The sequence below is a fragment of the Lethenteron reissneri genome, chromosome 48 (genome assembly GCF_015708825.2).
Source record: "Lethenteron reissneri isolate LAM-NWPU_2019-01 chromosome 48, ASM1570882v1, whole genome shotgun sequence".
Classification (NCBI taxonomy): Eukaryota; Metazoa; Chordata; class Hyperoartia; order Petromyzontiformes; family Petromyzontidae; genus Lethenteron; species Lethenteron reissneri.
The window spans coordinates 4,763,777-4,776,289 of record NC_083826.1 but is presented as its reverse complement, the minus strand read 5'-3'; the positions used below and the strand labels follow the sequence as shown (position 1 = coordinate 4,776,289).

The following is a 12,513-nucleotide window of genomic DNA, read 5'->3' as shown; positions in this document are numbered from 1 at the left end:
ACTTGGCGTGTAATGAAACTGGTGATGCCGATAACCGTATCGCGATTGGGACCGATGCCACGCAGGGATTTATTCAGGGAATTACAAACAAAAAAACTTCGAATGCATTTCACGCGCATGGCAGGCGGAGTTGCGTCAGAACGTGTAATTGGACAACGAAACGCTGTACTTCACGGCAATTTCGTGGTTGAATTCACGTTCGTTGATCAGATAAACAACACAATTTGACGCGACGCTAAGCCGTAATTATAAACACGCCATAACAAACATTGCGACGTGTGGCGTGTTACGCACACGCGCACGCACAGAGACGTGAGTACACCCGTGTGTGCTCAAGGTCATTGGAGCAGCCACATCGAGTGTGCAGGCGGTGTAACTGCACACCGGTCCCTATGGACTCTGGAGAGGCCCAGGGGCCAGGCTGTGATACATTGAAACAGCTGTGGAGGGACGGGTTGGTGTTCCCCCATTTAATGTGATTTGTTACGCAAGTGAATCGGGCCCGTACCTTTAGCACGCTGGCAACCCACTGCTTTTCAGACCCTTCGACGTGGCAGGTTCATTCCTCCGTTCCATTGTTTGTTCTAGATTTGAAGCTTTCGTGACTGCAAGGATTCATACTCTTAGTTCTTTCGGTAAAGTCACGTAGGTAAAAAATGAAATTAAAATTAATAAAAATAAAATAAAAATCACGACGTTTCGGAGGTAACAGCTTGCAGCAAATCTGGCTGTGACGGTCCCACCTGATGACGGAGACTTGTGTTGCCTCCGAAACGTCGTGATTTTTATTTTATTTTTATTAATTTAAATTTAAATTTTTTACCTACGTGACTTTACCGAAAGAACTAAGAGTATGTTTGTTTGTTGTTGTTTACGGCGGTGGTGGTGCGTCTCACCATTCCTCCACGTTCACCGTCACGGTGCGTGCTGATGTGCCCGCGTCACGCGACCACGTGCGCTCGTGTCTCGTTGTTGTGGGTTCGTCGTATCGACAGCGACCCGCTGGGATGAAGAGTTCAAAGGGCCCATTCAGTAGGAGGACGATCTCCCTCCTCCCCCCGCCCCCCCTCATTTTGGTGTTTAAGCACCAATAACGTCGTGGTTACGTTGGTATGGCACTTGATTTTTTTTGTGTTTGTTTGTTCGGTTGTTTGGTTGCTTTGTTGAAGTTCTGAAAGTTGCCACTGTTGGCTTTCCGGACGCGCAATAAATAAAATATTTGCAACGCGGTCCCGTGAGCGGTGTGTCTTTCGTTCCTCGCCGCTACCCATTTCATAGTTGTCAACCCATACGGTTTACCCCGTATTCTTGTACAGGGAGACTGAGTTTCAGGTCCATACGGCGTACAGCCGTTTAAATACGAGCAAAAAAAAACATGTTGTGTTTCTCCCTTGTGATGGGACTTTGTAGGATGAACGTTGAGATGTATAAGGGGCACGGGGTGACCAGTAAGGTCTGAGTTGGTCTGTAATAAGATGAGCATTGATAAGGGGTTGACAGATATTCAATTTAGTTTCATATATTTTTGTCAACTCGCGCAGTGTTTAATGTAGTGTTTATTTTTTATGTAAACACCGACTTAGTTTGTTGTTGTGTTCGTCTGGCCAACGAAAGCATTCAGTCACACACTCCTGAGTCAAATGATCTGGCGATGCTGCTGCGTTGGCAGCGGTGCACATGCAACGGGCAATAACATTATCTCAGCTGTGGCCGAAAAAGGAGGTGGGGGGGGGCAAAATCGATAATAGTCAACGTTTTAGGTAATGGTCCTTTAACCTCTGTCTCGTCGCCGCTGCCACCGTGATCGACCGTTGTCTCAAACTCCCTGTAACTTGCCCAATAGTTGGCTGGCCTCTCACTCTTATGTGCTGTGAAAGAAAGGGCAATTGCCAGAAACGTTGCCTGTTATATATTTTAAAGGCCATACAGTTGGTCATCGATTATCCGGCTGTTTTCAAAATTATTCGGAGGTCCCGGGCCGATCCGACGAAACAAAAAGTGGATACGCTTTGATGTCAGTGATAAATATTATCCGCAGTACATGATATACACTACACACAACTCAAACAATGAAAATGCTGCACGTGTATACATCGCCCCATGCAGAGTGTCTTCGAGATTGGAGTGGTAAGTACGGTGCAGTAAAGTAATTTTTAAAAGTTAGGATGTTTATTTTTGTTAATTCGTGCCAGTTTCACTAGTACGCACCGGACCACGTACTCATTTTAGTCTGAGTCGACCTAGGGATAGGCCCAGGACCAGTTTAAATAATCGTTACCGGCGTTGGCCGTGAGCGGGAATCGAACTCGGGTCGCCGGGTTTGTAGCGCAGCGCGCTAACCACTACACCACCGCTCCCCACCGAAGCCAAACACACGCACAGGCACGCACACACAATCGTCAGCTTTCGCTGAAATAACAAAAACCGACGCTTCGTCGGTTTGTTCCAATATTTTCCGTCGGTGATTTCGCGAAACATTTTTTTTTTACTCCAGCAACAAATGTTGGGCTCGTGGGTCCGCTGCCAGGTGGCGGGGGCTCACTGCTGAACAATGCCCTTTTGTGTGTGCGTCACGTGTCAAAATTATAACCACAGATGGCACGGCCCTGTGGGCGTGGGTGGGCGGATTCATTGTTTTCAACCACAACTCAGGTCCGGACACGCGGTCTCGGTCACCCAGGGAGTCACGACCGACTTAACGCTGTGAACGTGATTTTTTTTTTAAAATGCTGACGTTTGTAAATCCAATGACAATTTACAGCGCTTTTTAATCGGTGTTGCGCGACGCACGATTATACGCACACCCGCACCCCCGATTATCACGGTGGGCTAGGCAGGATGCGAAAGAAGTTCAGCATCCATAATACAGTTTTTTTGGGGGTTAGATCGCGTAAATATTTAAATATCTAGCTCAAAATCTAACCCAAAAAACCTGTTGTTATGGATGATATTGGTCGCGAAAGCCTACGTGTTAAGTTCAGCTCCGTCTGCACGGGGACAAAGTTACCACCTTGAGCAAGGCGTGGGTTTTCTCCAGGTGCCTCAGGCTTCCTTCTCCCACGTGAATATTAATATTAATAAACAACACAACTTATCATCATTATTAATACAGGTAGGAACAATGTTCCACACTGCCCACCAGGGATTTTTTGTCTGTCTGTCGTGCATAAATAAATATATAATACAAGCAGCTCTTTGATTGGTGGAGACCTACTGCCGGGTACGGAGAGGGGAGGGGCCTAAGGGAAGGGGGGTCAGGGGAGGGGCCTAAGGATATGGGGGTGGTGGTCAGGGGAGGGGCTTAAGGGAAGGGGGGTCAGCGGAGGGGCCTGAGTGAGGGGGGTAAGGGGAGGTGCCTATGCAAGGGGGAGGGCCGATAGTTAAGAGGGTTGAGGATATCGGGGAGGGTGGGGGGAAGGTAAACACGCCCACTCATCCAACTGCCCCCCCCCCGAACGCCGCGCTGTCCAACCAAGTTCCTACCTGCCCACTCCGAAGGAACGTGTTTGGCTGAAATAATATTAAAACAATGAAAAAAAAATCCCAATGCAGCAGCGGCAGGAGCCTAACTGAAAACGACTGAACAAGGAGTTCCTAGATCAGCGATTCTTCTTCACCTGGGGTGGCACGCTGCACCCCCTGGGAGTGCGAGATGCCCTTTCTGGGGGGGTGCGAGACACGGTCACATTTTGTTTAGAAGATAAATCACCGAAAACACAAATTAAGCACGGGCAAGTAAGTACAACTTACTTTAATAATAAGGGTTTTCCCCTTTTGTCTGGCAACAAAACTGAAACCTTTTACAAGGATTCATGTCTGCATTAACAACAATACTTGCAGTAAAAAATGCAAACAAAAACACACTATGATAATATATGCTTTGTCCTTGAAACTGATTGGTCCACACCAAGGGACGGCTTTCTTTTGAGCCTCGATCCAATTGGTGCTCGACCAGAGGACGCCAAAAGGCGTACACAGCTCAAAGACAATGCACTATCAAGGTAATGAGGGCTTGGGGTGAGCATCTACATCATTAGAACTCCTTTGCCAGAACCACAATATAATCATTATAATAGGGGTTTTTCCACTTTTTTCAGGCAACAAAACTGAAACCACAATACTTGCAGTCAAAATGCAAACAAAAAACACACTATGATAATATATGCATTGTTTCATCAAAACCAACGTATTTATTAACATTATATCACAAAAAATCGTAAACGATTGAGAAACCAAAGGCGTGGTGCTGGCTGCAGTCAAGTTTACGAACCACCGTCGTAGATAAAGACTTCAATTAATCATATAATCATTGAACGTGAGCGATGTTGTGTACCCTAACGCACGGGATGCGTGACTCATAACAGAGCCCATTGCGTGCGCGCGTGCGACTGATTAGCCGTGTGACGAATCGGGGGTTGGGGACACAGGCTGCTGGATGGATGGATGATGACATCTGCAGCGGCCAGACGGCAATACTCCCATTGAAGCACCTTTGCCCGAGCGTGGCAGCCCAAATGTGCAGCGCAAACCCCTTTTGTCGAACACGACTGCCCGGATACCAGGCACTGGTGAGCGTGTGGGTTTGGTTGAAAGTCGGAGAGGGGTTTGACAGCGAAGGGACCGGTTTTGAGATGTTGCTGAAATCGCCATTCGCTTGTCCACGCCGTTGCCTCTCGGCTCCCCGCAGAGCCGCACTTTTTTAAATCCTTTATATTAAGTTCGCTTGCTTGCTTAGGACCGTGCAAATCTTTCGGTCGTTTTTTAACCCACTTCCCGTGATCCAATCGAGCTGACATTTTCCACACAGACTCGATGTGCGTGACAATTAATGTTCGTGAAAAAAAAATCAAAAATGTTACATTTTTTAGGACAAAAATATTATATTTAATTACCAATTGTTTAATGGTGCAATGCAATCATCTGACCCATAGGTGGCAGCCATCTCAAGCCAGAGGACGAGAGGACTCTAGCCGCCACGCATATAAAGGATTTATAGTGAAAAACTTTGTTTTTACGGGTTATACTTATTGTTGTTGTGGTCGCAAACGCGAGGACATTGTCCCAAGGGCTCCGATCCGGTTAATCTTCAGAGCTCTGACAATATTAAGAGTTGGTGATAATCTCTTAGGCATGGGATGGCGGGTGGTGGGAATGATCGCTCAGTTGTTCAGAATCTGTATTTAGACTGGAGGAATCCAATGAGCTGTGAAGCTCTTTTCGCAGACGTCAAGCACGGCATTACATTTAATTCCGTGTTAAAAGTGACGGTGGTTGGGGGGAGGGGTGATGACTGATGTTCGAGATTAACCAGGGAGCGGCAGTGAAATGGACAGGACGCATCCGAGAGGACGCCTTTGAAGCCACGGTTGGAGAGATGTTAACGACCTCGCCTGGTATACAGGAGGTCGTGGGTTCGATCCCGACCCTGACGCCTGCTGTATGTTTGGAGTTTGCGTGTCTCTCTCTCTCATCATCATCACGGTGGCTAGGAGATGTTAACTACCTCGCCAGGTATACAGGAGGTCGTGGGTTCGATCCCGACCCTGACGCCTGCTGCTGTATATTTGTAGTTTGCGTGTCTCTCTCCCTCATCATCATCACGGTGGCTAGGAGATGTTAACTACCTCGCCTGGTATACAGGAGGTCGTGGGTTCGATCCCGACCCTGACGCCTGCTGTATATTTGGAGTTTGCGTGTCTCTCTCATCATCATCACGGTGGCTAGGAGATATTAACTACCTCGCCTGGTGTGCAGGAGGTCGTGGGTTCGATCCAGAACCCGACGCCTGCTGTATATTTGGAGTTTGCGTGTCTCTCTTTCTCTCATCATCACGGTGGCTAGGAGATGTTAAATACCTCGTCATTCACACGCTGTCTTTCCGACAGACCTGTTATTCACCTGAGGACGGCTGCTTGCGTTGTGGCCGAAACGTCGTGAGAATTATTTTATTATGTTTTCTTTTTATTATTTCCCTTCTACGTGACTTTACCGAAAGAACCAAGAAAATGAATCCCTGCAGTAACGAAAGCTTTAAATCGAAATTTAAGTTTCACGTATGATTGGTTCTTTCGGTAAAGTCACATAGAAGGGAAATTATAAAATAATAAAAATATAAAACAATAGTATTTCCCTTCTACGTTACGTTACCGAAAGAACCAAGAATATGAATCCCTGCAGTAACGAAAGCTTTAAATAAAAAATTAAGCAGAACGTGTTGTCTATATTTATTTAAAGTTGTGCATTTTGATGGGACGTCACAATTCTCACCCCCCCCCCCGTCACACATCGTCACAAATGTCTGACCCCCCCCCCCCCCCCAGGTGCGTGACGTCATTTATGGACGGTCCCTTAACGTTCTACCTTCTTCTCAGCTGTTGTAGGGACGTCTGTTAACAAAAAGAGCTTTTCCGCTCTTCGGATTTCCTCATCCTCGAGTCGAAATAAAGATTCTGATTCGCTGCACGTCACTCGCGCTCATTTGCATAAATTAACATGAATCGAAATCGATCGATTCTCACGATTCCACGTACTTGTATGCCCCTCCATCTCCCCTGTATCACAACACAGGAATCGATTCCTCTAACTCCGGTTGGTGAATCGATTATGGGGTCTCGATTCAAAGACGCCCTCTCCCACGCACAGCACTTTAAATCGTGGGCGCGGAATCGATTCCGTGACCCCCCCCCCGCCACGCGCACTATGAATCGCGGGCGAGGAATCGATTCCACCCCTCTACAGTCTATAAATAGCGCGCGCGGAATCGATTCCCATCACAACGAGTCGCCTCAGCCGTGAAGGCGGCAGGAGGAGGAAGGCGGCGGCCGGTGCCGCTGCTGCTGCTGTTGTTGCTGCTGTTGTTGCTGTTGTTGCTGTTGTTGTTGTTGCTTCTGCTGCTGCTGTTGTTGCTTCTGCTGCTGCTGTTGTTGCTGTTGTTGTTGCCACTGCTGCTGTTGTTGTTGCTGTTGTTGTTGCCTCTCTGCTGCTGCTGTTGTTGCTTCTGCTGCTGCTGTCGCCTCAGCTGTTATTGCCTCAGCTGTTGTTGTTGCCTCTGCTGTTGTTGTCACCTCAGCTGTTGTTGTTGTTGCCTCTGCTGCTGCTGTTGTTGCTGCTGCCGCTGCTGTTGTCGCCTCAGCTGTTGCCTCCACTTCTGCTGCCGCTTCCACACAGCAGACACCCCCTCCCCCTGTACGCAAGCATGGCGCCGCTGTTGGCCTTGCTGCTGCTGCTGCCGCTGCTGCTTGTGCCGCTGCCGGTCTCTGGCGGCCTGTACGACCGCAACGACCTCGTGGCCGTGCTGGGCCCCGGGGAAGTGTCACCCGCACTCCGCAACTCGTCCGCAGCCTGGGTGGTGGAGTTCTACGCCTCGTGGTGCGGTCACTGCATCCACTTCGCGCCCGTCTGGAAAGCGCTCGGCGCAGACGTCAAAGGTGACGGCGGCGGCGGCGATTTCTGTGGAGTTTTTGTGAAGGTTTTTGTGGGTTTCTGTGGAGATTTTTGTGGGTTTCTGTGGAGGTTTTTGTGGGTTTTTGTGGAGTAATGTGGAGATTTCTGTGGAGGTTTTTGTGGAGGTTTTTGTGGGCTTCTGTGGAGTTCTGTGGAGGTTTTTGTGAAGATTTCTGTGGAGATTTCTGTGGGGTCCTGTGGAGTCCTGTGGAGATTTTTGTGGAGTTCTGTGGAGGTTTTTGTGGAGGTTTTTGTGGGTTTCTGTGGAATTCTGTGGAGGTTTTTGTGGAGTTCTGTGGATATTTTTGTGGAGTTCTGTGGAGTTTTTGTGGGTTTCTGTGGAGTTCTGTGGAGATTTTTGTGAGGTCCTGTGGAGTCCTGTGGAGATTTTGTGGATTTCTGTTGAGTTCTGTGGAGTTCTGTGGAGGTTTTTGTGAAGATTTCTGTGGAGATTTCTGTGGGGTCCTGTGGAGTCCTGTGGAGATTTTTGTGGAGTTCTGTGGAGGTTTTTGTGGAGTTCTGTGGAGGTTTTTGTGGGTTTCTGTGGAATTCTGTGGAGGTTTTTGTGGAGTTTTGTGGATATTTTTGTGGAGTTCTGTGGAGTTTTTGTGGGTTTCTGTGGAGTTCTGTGGAGATTTTTGTGAGGTCCTGTGGAGTCCTGTGGAGATTTTGTGGATTTCTGTTGAGTTCTGTGGAGGATTTTGTGGAGTTCTGTGGAGATTTCTGTGGAGATTTCTGTGGTGTCATGTGGAGATTTCTGTGGAGATTTCTGTGGAGTTCTGTGGAGATTTCTGTGGGGTCCTGTGGAGTCCTGTGGAGATTTTGTGGATTTCTGTTGAGTTCTGTGGAGGATTTTGTGGAGTTCTGTGGAGATTTCTGTGGAGATTTCTGTGGTGTCATGTGGAGATTTCTGTGGAGATTTCTGTGGAGTCCTGTGGAGATTTTTGTGGATTTCTGTTGAGTTCTGTGGAGGTTTTTGTGGAGTTCTGTAGAGGTTTTGTGGAGTTTTGTGGAGGTTTTTGTGGAGTTTTGTGGAGTTCTGTGGAGATTTTTGTGGGTTTCTGTGGAGTTCTGTGGAGATTTCTGTGGAGGTTTTTGTAGGTTTCTGTGGAGTTCTGTGGAGGTTTTTGTGGAGTTCTGTGGAGATTTTTGTGGAGTCATGTGGAGATTTCTGAGAATATTTCTGCGGAGATTTCTGTGGAGTTCCTGTGGAGATTTCTGTGGAGTTCTGTGGAGATTTCTGTGAAGATTTATGTGATATCCTGTAGATATTTCTGTGGAGTTCTGTGGATATTTCTGTGGATGGAGTCCTGTGGAGGTTTTTGTGGATATTTCTGTGGAGATTGTGATTTCGCGATTTCTCGACTCGAGCTCATTGGGAACCGAAGTGATTGTCTCTCTGGCTCTGTTACAGGAGGTTCATAATGTGTCGAAGACATTGTACGTATTCGTGTGTGTAGAACTTCCTGCGGCGGAAGGACAACAAAGATCGGAGTCATGGGTTCATGCTCAGTGGCTGTGGTGACCGTCAGTGAAATGCCTCCTTAGGAGGTTCTTAATATGCCTTGTCGGAGACGCAGAGATTTTGTGTTCCTGGTGAATGCGTCTCCGTCTCTTTGCGGCGTCATCGGAGGCTCGCGATGGCCAGGTCGGAGACATTGAAGTCCCGGGGGGGGGGGGGGGGGTGGGGTTGCAAGCTGTGAAGGCCGAGTGACTTTTGCAGGCCCCTCATGAGATTCGCGATGGCTCGGTGTCAGATCCCCAGCGACACCGCCTGAGGTCCTCCATTCAGGTTTTTTGAGATTGTGGAGTACACTCTCAGGGAGATCGTGATGGGCGCGTCGGCCGCACACTGCTCCTGGAATCATAATGACCGTGTCGGCGAAACTTTGCCTCTCTGGTTCATGACGGATAGAGATGTCCCCTTTCAAATTGTACCGGGAGGTCGGACCGCAGAGGGTGGCGCAACAGCTGAGGTCCTGGGATCGAATCCGGCACCTCCAGGCGCAAGGTTCTCAAGTGTAGCGAGTTGACCGGGCTTGGTCTGGTCACCAGTGCGGCTTGCGTAGAGACCCATAGGCTATCTCGTTTATCCCAGTTTTAACTGGGAAGCGGCTGACCCCGCGGCGTTCTGCGCAGCAAGGCGGACTGCCGACCGAGGTGTTGGGACTGACCATTGCTAATGTTCCGCCAGCACAGCGGAGGCAGCGTGCATCTGCCACATTGACGTACGCAGCACTTTGGCGTTTTTGTTCTCTCTCTCTTTGTTCAATGAAATTGGCAGATTGCCTTCTGCAGTCCGGGGCACCGTTGGTGCTTCCGCCGCGGCGGGCGGAACGGCGAGCAATGCCGGCGAGCACTGGCAATGCGCAGGGTCTCTCGCCCCGTTCACATTCGATCTCCCCGGTGCGCGGCAGTTGAAACGGCGGCGGTAAAAGTTTCTCAAATCCTCCACCAACCCGCCAAGTCCTGTGCACCCTGGAGGGCGTGAATGGGTTCCCCACAGCAGTCGGGCCGATTGGGCAGAGCGCGTGCGGTGAGGTAGAGTGTGGGCACTCCACAGTCTTCCAAGACGTCCGGCCAGCGTGGAAGAATCGGACAGATGCCCTCTACTCTAGAGGGGGCGATCTCCAGAGCTCGCTCTCGCAGAGGACTCCTCCGCCATCGGTGGGCGTGAGTGAGCACTTGCAGCGCTGCGCCTTTATTTTTACTTTCGCAGCATACACTGCACGGAGAAGGCGGGTGTGAACTTAAATCTCTTAGCGGCGAGGGATAAGCACTTGCGTGCACGCTTGTTAATTTTTGTAATTGGGAAGCGGCAGTTCCTCTTTTCACGACTTGATTCGTTGTTTCGTTTTCGAGGTTACAGTTTGTTTCACGGATGGAATATTTTTGTTGTTGCACTTGTGGTGCAATGTACAATCCACACTGATTATAAACGAAACTAAACTATGTTTTTATTTTACCAGGTAAGGCCCGCTGAGCTATACAGTGTAGCTCTTTTTTACAAGCGACCTGGCCGCAAATGATAGCTCAACGAAGCGGCTTATCATCATCATGTGTAAATGTATAGCAGGCAAATGTGTTGGATGCACGTTGCTTCTAATTGTGGAGAGAAAACCGGAGGACCCGGAGAAAAATCCACGCGACCACCACGGGAAAAGAGAGAGACATGCAAATTCCCAATATACAACAGGCGTCGGGTTTGGGATCGAACCCACGACGACCTCCTGTATACCAGGCGAGGTAGTTAACATCTCCCAGCCACCGTGATGATGAGAGAGCGACACGCAAACTCCAAATATACGGCAAGTGTCAGGGTGGGACAGAACCCACGACCTCCTGTGTACCAGGCGAGGTAGTTAATATCTCGCCACTATGGCGCCTTTTGACCTCCACTCCGTCGTTAATCTCGACCATTACCCGCTCCCACCTGCCCACTCGCGACGAGTCCTGGCCACCCGCAGAGTTTGCGTACGTTCTAACGTCGCTCGCACGTACCTCTAAATCCACGTGCTCCTCTGTCTGTTCCTCGGTCAGGGTTACGTGTCCCGCAGAGCAAAAACACATATTTTTAAACTGCCCAGGAAATCTCCAGTGTTTAATCGTTGATTCAACGGCAAGCTCGCGCGGCTTGTGCGACGATTGACAAGGGACCATTGAAAACATGTTTATTGCGCTGGGTAAAAATAAACTACAAAATGCAAAGCAGGCTTCCGGGTCAGGGATTCGATCCAGACCCTACGACCTCCTGTATACCGAGCAAGGGAGTTAACATTTCGCCACGCGGTTCACCATGTGGTCTATAATTTGGGCTAGCATGGCCACTGCTGTGGCTTGTCTTCAATGCATCGCGATGAGTGTCTGTGTATCTCGATGGGTGTCTCTGTATCTGGCGTCACTATGGGTCTCTGTGTATCTCTGCGAGTCTCCGTATATATCTCTGTGTCTTTTGAGTTTACTGCAGGGTCCATAGTTTGGGGGGTTGTGACCTTAATGTTCCATTGTTGCGAGTAGAATATTAGTGGAAACACGTGCGGCTATATGCTTCACTCGACTAACCAGGAAATGTCACGCGCATACACACACACATACAGAAAGCACTGAACCAGCACTGCCGAGAAATCGAGGTTCGGATCCAGTCGGCCACATAGACTGGAATAAACCGTTCTTTAGCAATGCGAGTTTTTTTTTCCACAAGTAAAACTGGGTTCTCGAACGGCAAGCCAGTTAATGGTCTCAGTTGGTCACCACCAATATCTGCACACCAAAAAAACCTCCCCTCTGCAACCCCCCCCCCCCCCACCATGAAAATATAATTTTAGCTTTTCACTTAATTCGGGTTCAACCGTGTCAATTGAGGGGGTGTCACGGTGGCGAGATGATACCTACATCGCCTGGCATTCAGGAACGTCGTGGGTTCGATCCCAACCTGCTGTATATTTGGAATTTGCGTGTCTCTCTATCTCTCACTCTGTGGTCGCGTGGATTTTTCTCCGGGTCCTCCGGTTTTTCTCTCCACATTTTTGAATCGGCGTCACGCGTTTAGACCATTTGGCTGCCATAAATTTCCACGCGATGGTAAAGCCCACGGGTCCGGCCAACAAAACGCTTGCCTCTGTTGTTGATGAAGGGTCCTACCAAAGTGCCTGAAAAAGGCACTCGTTCTGTCACACACCACCTTTTGAGACTGGTGTGTGACACAAGTAGGTGCACTGCTCGCTTTTGATGGTACAGACTTGATAGTGTCTTGGTCTCTCGGTGATACGTTGCAAAGAGCACGTGGATTAGAGTTGGCATTAAAGTAAAACTCTATAATGTGTTTACTGTATATAGGAAGCCACTGGAGCTCTAATTAGAGCTGCTTTTTGTGTTTAGTTTGTTTCCCTTCCCCCACACCTCTGATGAAGCACGGTTGGCTACGTACGGTGCGAAAGAAATTCGATGTACATAAGCACGAGGAGTGGTGGCGCAGCGGTTAGCAAACTGCACTGTGAACGTGGTGGACCCGAAAGTTGGTTTCTCAGCCGTGGCTGAACGTCGGTGGCGAGGTGAGATCTGAACCGGCCC

At 49.0% G+C, this 12,513-nt stretch overlaps 1 protein-coding gene across 1 annotated transcript in view; it reads left to right on the top strand.

The window, feature by feature from the left end:
- Positions 1-6,789: 6,789 nt before the first annotated feature.
- LOC133354634 (sulfhydryl oxidase 2-like) overlaps positions 6,790-12,513 on the top strand; it is a 28,040-nt gene continuing 22,316 nt past the window's right edge. Inside the window, 1 exon segment of the mRNA XM_061571653.1 lies at positions 6,790-7,427. Coding sequence (XP_061427637.1) covers positions 7,196-7,427 — 232 coding nt within the window. The 5' untranslated portion in view covers positions 6,790-7,195.